This window comes from Clavispora lusitaniae (assembly GCF_014636115.1).
Source record: "Clavispora lusitaniae strain FDAARGOS_655 chromosome Unknown tig00000223_pilon, whole genome shotgun sequence".
Lineage (NCBI taxonomy): Eukaryota > Fungi > Ascomycota > Pichiomycetes > Serinales > Metschnikowiaceae > Clavispora > Clavispora lusitaniae.
The window spans coordinates 482,148-495,460 of record NW_027093981.1 but is presented as its reverse complement, the minus strand read 5'-3'; the positions used below and the strand labels follow the sequence as shown (position 1 = coordinate 495,460).

The 13,313-nt window shown below is 46.8% G+C and overlaps 5 protein-coding genes across 5 annotated transcripts; 3 read left to right on the top strand and 2 right to left on the bottom strand. All coding sequences in view use genetic code 12, as the record gives it.

The window, feature by feature from the left end:
- Positions 1-340: 340 nt before the first annotated feature.
- On the top strand, positions 341-3,301 carry FOB63_004565 (Ran GTPase-binding protein; the record flags this gene model as incomplete). The annotated part of the gene is made up of 1 exon (XM_002614173.2): positions 341-3,301. The coding sequence occupies one exon, from the start codon at positions 341-343 to the stop codon at positions 3,299-3,301; it is 2,961 nt and encodes a 986-aa protein (XP_002614219.1).
- A 909-nt stretch (positions 3,302-4,210) lies between these two features.
- UTP18 (Utp18p) lies at positions 4,211-5,743 on the top strand (the record flags this gene model as incomplete). Its single annotated transcript, XM_002614174.2, has 1 exon — positions 4,211-5,743. The coding sequence occupies one exon, from the start codon at positions 4,211-4,213 to the stop codon at positions 5,741-5,743; it is 1,533 nt and encodes a 510-aa protein (XP_002614220.2).
- Positions 5,744-6,598: 855 nt separating this feature from the next.
- FOB63_004563 (uncharacterized protein) lies at positions 6,599-6,906 on the top strand (the record flags this gene model as incomplete). The annotated part of the gene is made up of 2 exons (XM_002614175.1): positions 6,599-6,618; positions 6,666-6,906. 2 exons carry the CDS (start codon positions 6,599-6,601, stop codon positions 6,904-6,906), a joined length of 261 nt encoding a protein of 86 aa, XP_002614221.1.
- A 420-nt stretch (positions 6,907-7,326) lies between these two features.
- On the bottom strand, positions 7,327-9,000 carry KCH1 (Kch1p; the record flags this gene model as incomplete). Its single annotated transcript, XM_002614176.2, has 1 exon — positions 7,327-9,000. One exon carries the CDS (start codon positions 8,998-9,000, stop codon positions 7,327-7,329), a length of 1,674 nt encoding a protein of 557 aa, XP_002614222.2.
- Positions 9,001-11,192: 2,192 nt separating this feature from the next.
- On the bottom strand, positions 11,193-13,313 carry FOB63_004561 (RNA-processing protein; the record flags this gene model as incomplete). Its single annotated transcript, XM_002614177.2, has 1 exon — positions 11,193-13,313. The coding sequence occupies one exon, from the start codon at positions 13,311-13,313 to the stop codon at positions 11,193-11,195; it is 2,121 nt and encodes a 706-aa protein (XP_002614223.2).

The following is a 13,313-nucleotide window of genomic DNA, read 5'->3' as shown; positions in this document are numbered from 1 at the left end:
CCGATCTATTTTGCTGCCCCAACTGTTAAGCGGAAACGAAAATTGGTAGGGTTTGGTCACGTGACACCATCACCAAGTGCAAGTCCAAATTTTTCTGTCGGTGGCATTTTTTCATCAGGACCGACGGCGCATCCAGACAAATACCCGCTTCTAAGAAAAGGCCATTCTGTCTAAACAAGAAAAAACAATTAATTCCGCGCCACACTCGTGTCTTTTCTTAGATCAAATCGCCCGATCCAGTTGAGCCTTTCTAAGTAAGCGCATACCAGTTTACATTGGTGATAGCAAAAATTCGTCTTTTCCTTTTGTTTTTCTACTTCTTTTAAGCTCTCTCCTCTTTATGGAGCAGCAGATCCTACAGGCGGTGGAGATCGCTTTGAGCGGCACGGCAGACGCCAGTCTAAAGAACCAGGCGATCCAGTTTGTCAACGAAATCAAAGCCACAGAAGAAGGATACAAAACATGTCTTGATCTCTTGGTGGCGAGCCCAGCAGGGACCAAGTTGAACGACGGGCTTCGCTTCTTCATTTTCCAGGTGCTCGACGAGAACATCGACAAGTTGACCCAAGAACAGTTGTATACTTTGAACACAAGCATGTTCAAGTATCTCAACGACATCATTGCGTTGGACGGCGACGATGCCGTCTACTTGCGGAACAAGTTGGCCGACGTGTTTGGCCATCTCTTCTGCTTGGTGTATCCGTCCGTGGACGCCGATTTTTTGAAGACGTTGCTTTTGTTGGCACTGTCCAACAACATTCTTAGCGTCGACTACTACTTGCGCATCATGATCCTGATCCACTCTGAGATCGGCGACAAACTCATTTCCAGAACACGAGAGACCCAGGACCGCAACAACGCCTTGAAGGACTTGATTCGTGAGCGGGACATGCCGCAACTTGTCCACAGCTGGAAAACAGTGTTGCAACTGGTGAGAGACGAAACGGCGCAGGGAAATGCTCTCAAGTTGGTGGGGTACTACGTGGACTGGATGGACTTCACGTTGTTTATCCAGAACGGCTTCTTGCCTCTCATTTACGATTTTTTGTCCGTGTTCGAGTTGAGAAGACAAGCGTGCCTGACACTTGTGGAAATCATCTCGAAGAAAATGAAGCCCGCCAGCAAACTAGAGCTCATTAGCATTTTAGATTTGGCGTCGATCATGGGCTCGTTGAAAGACAACGATGTCGATTTCATCGAAGACATGTCCCGCCTAGCCAACCAGATGGGGCTTGAGTTGACCATAGTTTTGGAGAACGATGCATCTTTGCTTCCCGAAATCAACGCGCTACTTCACAAGTTGTGGCCGATTGTCTTGGACTTCTTGGGCCACGACTACGACGATGTTTCTCTGCAAGTTTTCCCCTTCCTCCAGCTGTTCTTGCTTCTCTGCAAAAAAGTGCCCGCTTTGGCCACAGACGACTTGTTGTCGACCATATTGAGAAAAGTCATTGACAAGATGAAGTACGATGAAGACGACGATCCTTTTGACGACGATGAAGACTTCCAAGAAGTCCGTCTGCGCTTGAAAACTGTGCAAGATACCATTGCCGTGTTAAGACCACCATTGTACTTGGAAATTGTTCCTGCAGTGATAGAAAGCACCATTTTCAACAGCACATCGTTGAGTTGGGTCTCTGTCGACTTGGGTCTCTATGTGTTGAGCAACTTTGCCGACTCGTTGAAGAACAACTTGATCAATCTTCCGAAAAACGAAATCGCCACGTCAAAGCCGTACCAGGCTGTGCAAGACTTTTTGGTGAAACTCATTAACAACTTCAGTTTGATCAGCCACCCGAAGAACCAGTTGGGTTTTTTCGAGTTGATTATCCGCCACTTTAGCACAAAAACTTTCAATAACACCACCAACACGAGCTTGGAGGAGTTGGTGACAAAAATTATAGAGCTTTTTTCCGAGTATGGCTTGTTCAATTCAGTGGAAAGCGTCAGATTGAGAACGTGGTATCTCTTTTTCCGCTTTGTCAGCGCCACCAAGCCTAAATTGAACGAGTTTGTTTTGGAAAATTTGTTGATGAAAGTCCAGCCTTTGCTTGTGATCAAAGCAGAATTACCCACGAGAGACGAGGACGACGACTTGATTGAAAACGGCAACTTCAACAGCCAGCTTTATTTGTTCGAGTCCGTCGGTATGTTGGCATCTTTAACCGGATCTCCAGCCACCACAGCCAAGTGCGTCGATCTTTTGTTCCAACCTCTCTTCAGCAGCTTGGAAACATGTATTTCTCGCGAGGACAAAGATGTCAACCCATTGATTCCTTTGCAAGCCCACCACTTGCTCATGGCCACGGCTACAGTAATCAAAGGCTTGGATACACAGGCCCCAGGAAGAAGTTCCCCTTTCAAGTCTGATGAAAATTTGGCCAGCAAGATCAGCAACTCGTCGCAGGTTGTTTTGATCACGTTGGAAAACTTCAACAAGTTTGAGAGTGTGAGAGACGCCTCTCGTTTTGCATTTGCACGGTTGATGCCTATTTTGGACATTCAATCCAGTGCCCATTTGAGCAAGCTCGTTTCTTTGATCTTGGCGGCGCCCAACTTGAAAATCCAGGAGCTTGGGGACTTTTCGGGTTTTGTGGGACAGATTGTGCACCAGTTCAAAAACAACGATGCGATTTTCCAGTTGTTGAACGACTTGTTGACACCCATGATCCGCAAGATTTTTGAGATGCTTCTGATGGAGGAGGAAAACAACCCCAACTTGGTCCGGGAAAAATACGCCTTAAAGCGGGCGTTGCTTACGTTTCTCAGCATGATTGTTCTCAACAACCAGTTTTCCTTGCTCTTGACTGAGACAAACAAACCCATCTTTCCTCAGCTCTTGACTTCTTTGGTCGATTACGCATGCGATTTAGAAGACACTGCCACCACAAAATTGGCCGTGACCCAATTCGGAAACGTCATTACTGTTCTTGGATGCCACGGTGGTAAAATCAAGGATGAAAAGGACAAGTTTGCTGCCGCTCTCGCACCAATTGAAGGAATCGACGACTATTTGATGGAAAACACCGTGAAATTGTGCTTTGCATTGCCTTTCCAGCAGCAGGCTTTCGACTTGAAGGATGCACAGCTCCGTAATGTTGCTCTGGAGCTTTCGCTGTTGCTCAAAATCTACCAGGAGCAGCTGACTCAGCAAGAGTTTGTGAACTATTTGGGCAACTACTTGACTAATATGGGTTTGGCCCAGGATATTGCATCGGACTTTTGCGGCAAGCTAGTGGAGTTGAGCGCAAAGGACTTTAAACGGTACTATGTGAGCTTTTTGACGGAGTTCAAAAAGTGATGTATATATAATGAACAGCATTTAGAGAGAATGCGTGGGTGTATGCGTAGTTGGCTTAAAAACGGATGAGTACATCAATGACCTAGAAGTTACTTGGTTCAAGACTTTACTGCAATATATGGTCACAGTATAATTCGCTTAATGTACCAAGTAGTGACAGGAAAGTGGACAAAGTACCTCTGAAAAAATACACAAGAATAGTAGGATTCGAACTCCAGATAGGTTGTGTTAGTGGCCAATGAACATTATTGAAACTAGGGAAACATGACTGGAATCACTGGCTTACATGTCAAACATTTGAGTAGGCTTTTCATATACGGATAGGAAGTTACCAAATTCATGAAACAATTAAGCGACGAGATAATTATTATAAGATATTGCCTCTCACCTATTTCTAAATTATGCTCACACATACCGAATAGATAAATTACAAAGTACTTTTCAAGGCTGCAAGATAATAAATCAATTCTCTGATTTCAAACCGATTTGACCAATTAGACTACTCTATTTCAGACCAAAATATCAATCTAAAGTTGAAGTTGGCTCAAAGTCAGGGGCCGAAGACAGAACAAAATAAAGAAATAAAAGACTTCAGGCCCATTACTTTTGTGTCTGGCATTGCGATTCCACCTTAAAACATTGCAATGTCCAAACTCAAATTTGGAACAAGAAAAAAAAAATAAAAAAAAAGGAAATTTACCGAAAACACCAACCAAACCAAAAGAAGCTAATCATATTCACTAACCATATCCACTGATATTTTTTTAATTTAGTGTTTCTATCTTCTTGTGATGAGCCTGTGTTTTCTGCAGGAGCGCATCGCAAAGTAAAATCTCACCAAACGCCAAAGTGCCAAATCAAAAAAAGCATCACAGCAAAAAAATCCCACAGCTCTGAATTTTTTGCAAAATGGCCAGCATCAAAGACGAAGAGGAGTTGGCGCTCGAAAAGCTTGTTTTCGGCGACCACGAGGGCTTCGAGGCCAATCTCCGCAAAATCGAAAATCTCTACGAATATTCCGATGAGGAGGATGAATTCCCGCCACAGGAGTCCGACAGCGAAACGGACAACGAGGATCTCTTCTTCATTGACGAAAGTGCCGGCGTGGTGGCGGAGAGCGACGACATGGCCGTAGACACGGAGATTGCCGCCGAAGAAGAAGAAACGGCGTGGATCGACTCGGACGACGAGAAAAACAGCGCCAGCGTCACCACGACCCGGGCCAAGAAGTTGCGCCAGGCCGAGGACGAGACCAGTCTCTCTGGCGCCGTTTACACGGCGCGATTGCGCGCCCAGTTCGAGAAAATCTACCCGAGACCACTGTGGGCCGACAACTGGTCTAGCGAAGCGAAATCAGACGACGAGTACTTGGAGGAGGCGCCTGAAGACGCCGAGGTGGGGCTCAACCTCCCTGGATTGCATGCGCTCCTTGCCCGCACGACGCAGTATGTCCAGACCACACATAAGCTACTTCCGCCTAACCGGATCGATATTCAGCGGCTCAAGGACGCCAACGTGGCCAGACGCTCGCGGGGCGGCATCCAGGGCATGAGTTTCCACGCACAGCAGCCGCTTTTGGTGACCGGCGGCTTTGACCGCACGCTCCGGGTCTACCACATTGACGGCAAACGCAATCCATTTGTTTCGCTGGTGCATTTCCGCGATCTGCCGTTCCGGACGGTGAAGTTTCTGCCCCTTGGCGGCAATGCTGTTTTTGCAGCCGGCCGGAGAAGATACATGACCCGCTGGGATCTCACGTCGGGCGACGTGGAGAAGATCCTGCGTATGTACGGCCAGGACAAGTTCCAGCGGTCGTACGAGTACTTCCAAGTCAGTCCAAGCGGGCAGTGGATTGCGCTCCTAGGCCTGTCGGGCTGGTGCAACTTGGTGAACGGCGTCACGGGCCAGTATGTGCGGGGATTCCGTGTCGACGGCTTTGTGTCTGACTTTGCGTTTTCGGCGGACGAAAAATTCATTGTGGTGGCCAACCACGCGGGCGACGTGTGGGAGTTTGACTTGGAGGCCAAGGGCACTCGGATCATTCGCCGCTGGACCGATCCGACCGCGGTCACCGTCACGAAAATCGCCATGTGCGGCCGCTGGCTTGCCTTGGGAACAAAGCCCGGTGTGGTGAATGTTTTCGATAGAGAAACGTTTGGCCTGGGCAACCCGGCGCCCATGTGTGTAGTAGACAACTTGGTCACGGCCATCACGGACTTGAAGTTTACTCCAGATGGACAAGTGCTCTGTGTGTCGCTGAAACTGAAAAAGGACGCTTTGAAATTGGTCCACATGCCGCTGGGAACGGTGTTTTCCAACTGGCCCACGAGCGGAACGCCTTTGGGCCGTGTCACCACTACAGAGTTTTCTCCAAACGGCCAGATGTTGGCTATTGGAAACGACGTGGGAAGAATTACCTTGTGGCGCTTGAACCACTACTAGGAGTACATTGAAGAATTGAGCATTCAGCGAAGGGTTAAAAAGATGTTCAACAAGTGATTCAAATCCAATCAACGACTATTTTGCAGAACTTAATATGTTCAACGGATGAGCAAGTTTTGAGCGACGAGTTCTTTGGTCTACACAAGTTCCATCAGCTAAGGTTAAACCTCTTCATATACCAAGGCTCAAGTGGATTGCATATATAGAATGGCCCGAGTTGCCAGATTGTGACCTATCTAGGAATGAACTGCATCAAATAGACTATACTGTAGGATCTCATTTTGCTCTAGTCAACGGAACTTGAAGAACATTGTGGACCGGATGTTCAAAACTCTAAACGTCCATATCCATAATTTTCACGAAGTAATCATTGGTGTGTATTTTCGGATAGAAGACCCGTAAAGCAATTTAGAGGCACAATTGTAGTCTAGTTCGATGTACAATAAACAATAGACATTATGGTTCTTGATGCGACAGCTTCCTGTTTCAGCTCAAATAACAAAATCATGCTGGAATCTACAAAAGGTGAAAGGATCTTAAGAAAATGTTGGATAGTCTCATCACAGATGTGTACCATACATTGTCATTGCGCATTTAAGCTTACAGAATAAGCAAACAACGAATCAAAAAGAGTAAAGAAAAATGATATAGGAGTAAAGAAAATGATAAAGAAGTAATGAAACATGATATATAAAGACGAAACAAGTATCAAAGAAGAAAACCAAAAAACATGGAGCGATGAAAAAGGTTCAATCGAAAATGGAAGAAGTAACAAACCTAACACCTACTGTATATTTGGCGCGCGCACGCCCGCATTATCAACCCACCACAACTAACCGTCTTCTTTCAACCATAATGGCAGTGATCGGTGCACCGTATGTTTCTCGTGGAATCTTTCTCCAAACAACTACTAACAGCTCAGAAAAGGACACAACCGCTACAGGGACCCCAAAACTTTCCAGATGACTCCGGCCTTGTATAGGGTTCGGAAGCCATTTTTCTGGAAGAACTTTGCCGGGTTTTTCCTTGTGAGCTCGATTCCGTTGGGCGTGTATCTCTACACGTGGAACGTGCTTAGCAAAGACGAGTTTGCGGACATTCCTATTCCTCCTATTTCCGACGAGGAGTTGGCCAAGTTGAAGAAGGAATACGAAAGCAAATAGGGTGATTCTTGTACATAATAAAGGAAGCAATGGAACAGTGTAGAAGGCGACTCTAGCTACGTGATAGACAGGAAGGATAAGACGGCGCATCATTCAGAACAATATGTGGGAAGCGTTATATTAAATATTGACTCGACCGCTTAGAAGGCTTTGTATGAGAGACTTTGTATAAACTTTGTATGAAAGGCATTGCATGAAAGGCTTTGTATGAAAGGCTTTGTATGAAAGCTCTGTATGAAAGACTTTGTATGAATGGCTTTGTAATAATGCAACTGGTATAATCTAGCTCATCCATCAAAGAGGCATTTCAGCTCCGTAGCGGCTCAGCTAATCGCCTCTTCTCGACGGTATTTTCTACCTGCTGAGCGCCTTCACCATCCAGCTTTTCAAGACTCTGAATGACCGTTCTTCATTCATGTTCTAGTCCTCAAAGTACCGCGAGACGCCTCTTTCCGGATACGGCGCCTTGTGGTCATTGGCAGCGTCCTGGTCTAGAAGCGGGCTCGTGACATCGTCCAAAAAGTCTGCTTCTTTCTCTGGCGTTGACCCAAGCCCGGTTGCAGGCTCTGATTGCAGCGAATTGGCCTCAGTATGGCCCAAGTCTGTGGCCCGCACAGAAACATCTTCTTTCTCGTCCTTCTCTTCTCTGGTATCGCTGAACGGTGCTGGGTAATGTTCAAATGTGCGTTCGACAGAAAAGTGGTCCAAAGACTGTGAGCGAGCATCCAGAAATGGGCTGGCAAAGTCAAAAGTTTCTTTGCGGTCGATCTTTGCCCTCCCGATCGGTCTGCCGAATGTCTCTTTGCGGTCAAGCGAGCTATTGAATGTTTCTTTGCGGTCAAGCAAACTGTCAAAAGGTTCTGTGCGCTTGAACGAGCTGTCAAACGTTCCCTTGCGCTCAAACGAATTGTCAAAGGTTCCTTTACGGTCATAGATCTTTTCGCCATCGAAAGCGCCCTTGCGGTCATAACTGCCGCCAAAAGTGTTCCTCTCAAGCGTAGTTGTGCGGTCAAAAGGCCCTTCAAACGGATTCTCTTCGAGTGTGGTTTCTTCCAACGGCATTTTAGTGAGAGAGCTCGCACTTCCCAGTCGGGTGAATGGGCCACGCAAGGAAGAAGCTGTGTAGGCACGTGGAGGTCTGCGATCCATGAGGTTATCAAGCAGAACCGCCGATTCTCCAAATGGATTATAGCGGTCGAAGGGTTGGTTCTCCAAGTCGAAGGTGGAGGACGACGAAAGCAAAGGATTGGCACGGATTTCTGCCGCGTCCAAGATGCCTTCGTCCAATATCTGCGCTCTGGACTTGTGGTTCCGCGAGACAAGAAAACGCACCTTCTCGTTCACCCGCAGGTAGCAGAAGGCTTTGAACAGGCGGAACCCCTTGTCCGAAAGCTTGACCTTGATGGGAATGAAAAAGATCATTGCAAGCACAAACTGGAAGAAGAAAAATGCAAAGATTGCCACAGACAACAACTGCACAGATAAAATGACCGCTAGCCGAATGTTGGTGGTGGCTATCGTTTTGATATTCAGCAACACGTCATTGTTGAGATCGCCACCAGTAGCATAGTACCGAAGCGTCAAGATATTAATCACCTGACGGGGCAAATCTGCAACAAGCACCTCCAAGGCGTCGTCTAGGTTGAAGTAGATGAAAAACGCCGCCCACTCGAAAAAACCCACGCGCTCGATGGCATGGAAAAGACAATGGTAGTCGTAAGACCGCACGCTGTACATGAGCGACGCATAGTTGTTGAGATATGCCAACGCTATATTTTTTGTTCGGTAAATGTGGATGGCCCAGGCGATCTGCCACGCAAGCAAAAGAAACCGGAAGACAATACACCCTGTGAAGAGCCACTTGGCCACATGGAATTCGTAAACCTGGTAGTCGTCGCTCGACCACCGGTGGAAAACCAATATACTGATACACGTGTAAGTATCTGCACCAAGAATGGCAAGCTTCAACAAAATCACAAACCACGTGCCCAAGTAGCACATCACTGTCCAGAATCGCGTGTTGTGGAGCTCGTGGATCTTGATAAGATCGACTGTGGACGTGTCCACGTCCTTTTCTTCTTCAGAAAGATGCATGGAAATTAGGGTTAGATGCGGGGACTGAAAAGGTCAGACTGGACTGAATGGACTGAATGGACTGAATGGACTGAATGGACTGAATGGACTGAATGGACTGAATGGACTGAATGGACTGGCAGACTGAATGGACTGAATGGCAGGGTCAAGGTTTAGAAAGGCTAAACTGAGGAGAAGGTTAAATTTCTAATATTAGAACAGCCGCACGAAAGCTGAATCTGGCTAACAAGACAAATTTTAGATAGAAAGACAGCGCCAGAAAAGGCAGATAAAACGGTCAAAGGCGAATTCTGACCCGAATCCTCGGTTTCAGACTAGACGAAACCTGGAATCCAAAGCTTTTCACGTGGTCTCGCAAAGTGTCGCGGCTTCGTGCTCGTTGCCTCTATCTGATACCGTTGGTTCAAAAAGACAAGAAATGTAAGCGGGAAGATTTCCCAAAGAGCAGGAAGAAACGGAGTTGGAGCCAAAAAGACAAGGGTATAACGTCTAGGCCCTGGATGTTCTGATGTGTCACAGGACGCGAGTGTTCAGGTCCCACCCGTACCTCCTGGAACCGACCGTTAGCCATATCAAGACATATCCACAGAGGAAAGTGGAAATTCTGTCAGCGAAGTTTTTAAAGTCTCTTCTGTCGTCTACTGTTGGTATCTTTGTTAATTTTTGTGAGATCTGAAATGGCTGGTGCTGGAAATTGCCCGTTTGGGCCATGTGGAATTTTACGCGAGCGTGGAGATGCGAATCTATTTTAGTCTATTTTTAATTATTTTTTGATTTTTTTTTTTTTTTTTTCGTTTTCCTCCTCTGCTCTATATTCAATTTTTTCGTTTGAAAATAGCTTTGCAAATCACAAGTAGCATAGAGGCATTTCTGTTATGACATCTATAGTATAGGCATGCCAAAGGGCTAATGATAGGACTTGGCCATGGACCATCTTTTAGTGATTTGTTGTAAGTGACAACTTCTAGATTTAAGCTCTTTGTGCTTTGTTCATAAAAAACCGTTCTTTTTTCGTGCAAAGCTACTAACGATTGAAGAACCGTATATGTAAAAGGCAATTGAGTTATGCAACTCCAACTATTCAGCATCGTTCGATTGGAAGACTCTTGCTTTGAATTTCAAATCGATCTGAGAATGTAGCAATTTAAATCCGACTAGCCTTCTTTTCGACCAACATAGCTTTCTCACCGCTCGACATTTGAAACGGCTATGACCGTTCGAAGTCGTCTGAGATGCTGTGTTGTGATTGACGTTGGGCGAACGGCTATACTATGCAATATATAGCCCTCTGCCAAGACCCACCCTGGCCATTGTATTATGTACAAAAAAAGATTCAAATCTTTCTTTGAGACACAAATATTGATTCCGCATCTTTATGGAAATCATATTCTGTTTTGCGCTTGAGTTGATTTGGTTAGATTCCTACTTCGCTTATTTGCCAGATTTTAACACGAGCATCACTGAACTAATAGAAATTATGATTTTGTCTTTACTTGAACCATGAATACAGCGAGGATGCAGAGGCTATTGTAATGAGGTGCTCTAACATAAATTACTTGCACTCATGAACAACCTAGTCCTTGATTATAAACGGTCGCCATCACAAATACTTCATAGTATTAACTTAATGCTGTTAGCTTGTTGGTGCTGCTACAATCAATAATACCAACTAGATCACCCAATCGGATCAATAAACTAGAACTATAAACCAAATCATCAAACAAGATCATTAACTAGATATTTTTCTGGGAAGAGAAGAAACGCTAAACATCACTAATTGGAGTTTAGTACGCTTCTAGGTTTGAAATGTGGACGGAGTTTGATCGAGGGATGCTTCTCTTTTTTTTTTTTTATTCTTTTGAATTGTGTCAATAGGTACGTGTATTGTATTATTCTGTATCTAAGAGATGTAAAGGATGTACTAACAGTAATAGAATTGGCGCAACCACCATCTACATCTTTATGTAATTACATGTATGATCAAGTGATTCGTTCATGTTATCTGTAGATGCTTTATTGCTGATTATGCTCTCACTGTCTGATTCTCCTAGAGACTTCATACTTGAATATCAATGTTCGAAATGACAATCTAGTTTAGAATTCCTCATGGTCAGGAAAGCTGCTTGCTTGGTACCTCATGTCGATCCTCGAGTGTCTATCCTAACTTTCCCCTGTTTCTTCTTGGAACTGGCCTACGCATACTTGGTTAATAGCTTTTGGGCCTCCTCCTTCAAATCTTCCTGGTCACCTTCGGCCAACTCGCGCAAAACATCCAAACATGCTGATTTAGCTGGAGGCCGATACATCATCAAAAATTGTAATGACAAAAAGCCCAACTTGGTCCGTGCAGGGTCCTGGCACAAAGATTTGATGCCGTGAACCATTTCTGGAGTCAATGTTGGTAAATCGCTCAACAAACGGAGGAAGATTTTGCGGTCAGTTGGCTCCAAAAACGGAATCATTGCGTCCAACACCTTTTGGCCCCATTCGTTGTAGCGCGGCGTAGGAACGTCCAAAGCTTCGACCTCTTTGGAAATCTGGAGCTCCACATCGTCGACTTCGTTTGGAGTTTCCTCGTACTTCTTAAACCATTTCTCGCGGATCTCATCACGGGCCTTTTGCTCGTTCACCACCTTTTCGCTGTACCACTCTTCATTGAGCCATTCAATCACGAGATCTACGCGTTCGTGGATTTTCTCCAAAAAGTGGTCAAAGAGCGCCCGTCTCACCATATCGCTGAGCTCGCTGTTCTCTTTTCCATCCGCTGATTCGGAGTCCACTGTATGGAGCCCGCGGGTGGCCAACCTTGTAAGAAGAAGCACCCACGAGTCTTGGCGCCATGACTGGATCGCCACTTTCGTGAGCTCTTTGCTGATGCCGTTGGGAGCAGCCTGAAGCTCGTCGTCTGCCGGTTTCCCCGTGTTGGCAAGGGCAAAGAAATTGCGGATTATGAGCGCCACATGGTCCTTCTTCTCTTGGAAAGAAAGCAACTTCGGAGGCGGGAGGGTGAAGGTAGTTTCTGGGTTGTACAGCTCAGCTGCCTCGTCGTCGTCTTCGTTGTCATCCTCTTGTTTTATCGTTTGCGGAGCTGCTGTGGGAACTAGATCTTTTACTGCATCAAGATAGCGGTCGCTGATGATTTCGAGCGCTTTGGACAACTTGCGCAGATCCACCTTGTTCAAAGCTGTGAGCGCCATCGTCACCAAGATGTTCTGCGACACAGTCGACAAGTCAAAGTTGTTGAGTTCGTTGGCCGGATCGGTCAAGCAGTACAAGTGCTTGTAATCCACTGTGCGGAGTTTTTTGGAGCTGTTTTCGAAGCCGTCAAGCTTGCGCTTGCGCACAGCCAGGTCTTCGGGCGAGGGCAACAAGATGTTCTTTTTGCGGATCTCGTCGCCTCGCGCCGTGAGAACAGAAAGCTTTCGGCTCACAGCGGCCTGGTATTTGGGCGGAACGACCTGGCACTTGACCATGTAGCCGAGCAAGACACGGAGCGTACGGTCGACGTACTTGCGCGAGAGCTTGAACGTTTCGAGCGACTCGTAGTTGGACTGGAGTTTCTGTGTGGTGTCGAGCAGCTCCAAAACGGGCACGATCTTGTCCATGTACTGTCTCTTGCGGCGCACAAGCACAGCGAGGTGGTTGAGGGTGGCGGTGACGAGCGGCGTGACCAAGATGTCGTTCTGGAGCGTCCGCAACATGACATCCACCAAGGCGGCGGCTTCGCTTTCCATGAGCGCGGGCTTGATCAACGTGTGGTTCGGGTTGATGCGGGCCAACGAGTAGTGCTTGCTCGAGACCGAGCGCAGCTGGTAGTCCACCACGGTGACCACGAACTTGAGCAACTCCAACTTGGCGTCGATGTTGCGCAAGGAGTCGTGTTCTTTGTCGAAGGTCAGCTCGAAGGGGAACTGCGTGTCGAACTTGGCCACCAACTCGTTCTTCAAGTCGTTGACGCCGCTCCACACGTGCGAGCTGCCGTCGTTTTCTGCCACGTACCGAAACGTGAGCTTGAACACAAGAATGCTCACGTCGATGGCGTTTTTGAACACGTCCAAGTCCCGCACGTTGGCCAACACCTTGAGCGCCGGCAACGCGTCGATGGCCAAGTCCACCTTGACCCCAGGCAGCACGTGGCTGTCTGCCGCCGAAAACGCCTGTTTCAAGAAAACACTGCACCACCGCTGGACGGCGGCGGACGGGTTGGACACGAGGTTGAGAATCTGCTTGACCACTTGCGGGAACACATCACGGTTGGAAAACGCCAACTCGCGGGCCTGGTCGAGCTGTGCCAAGATGGTGCTGTCGTCCAT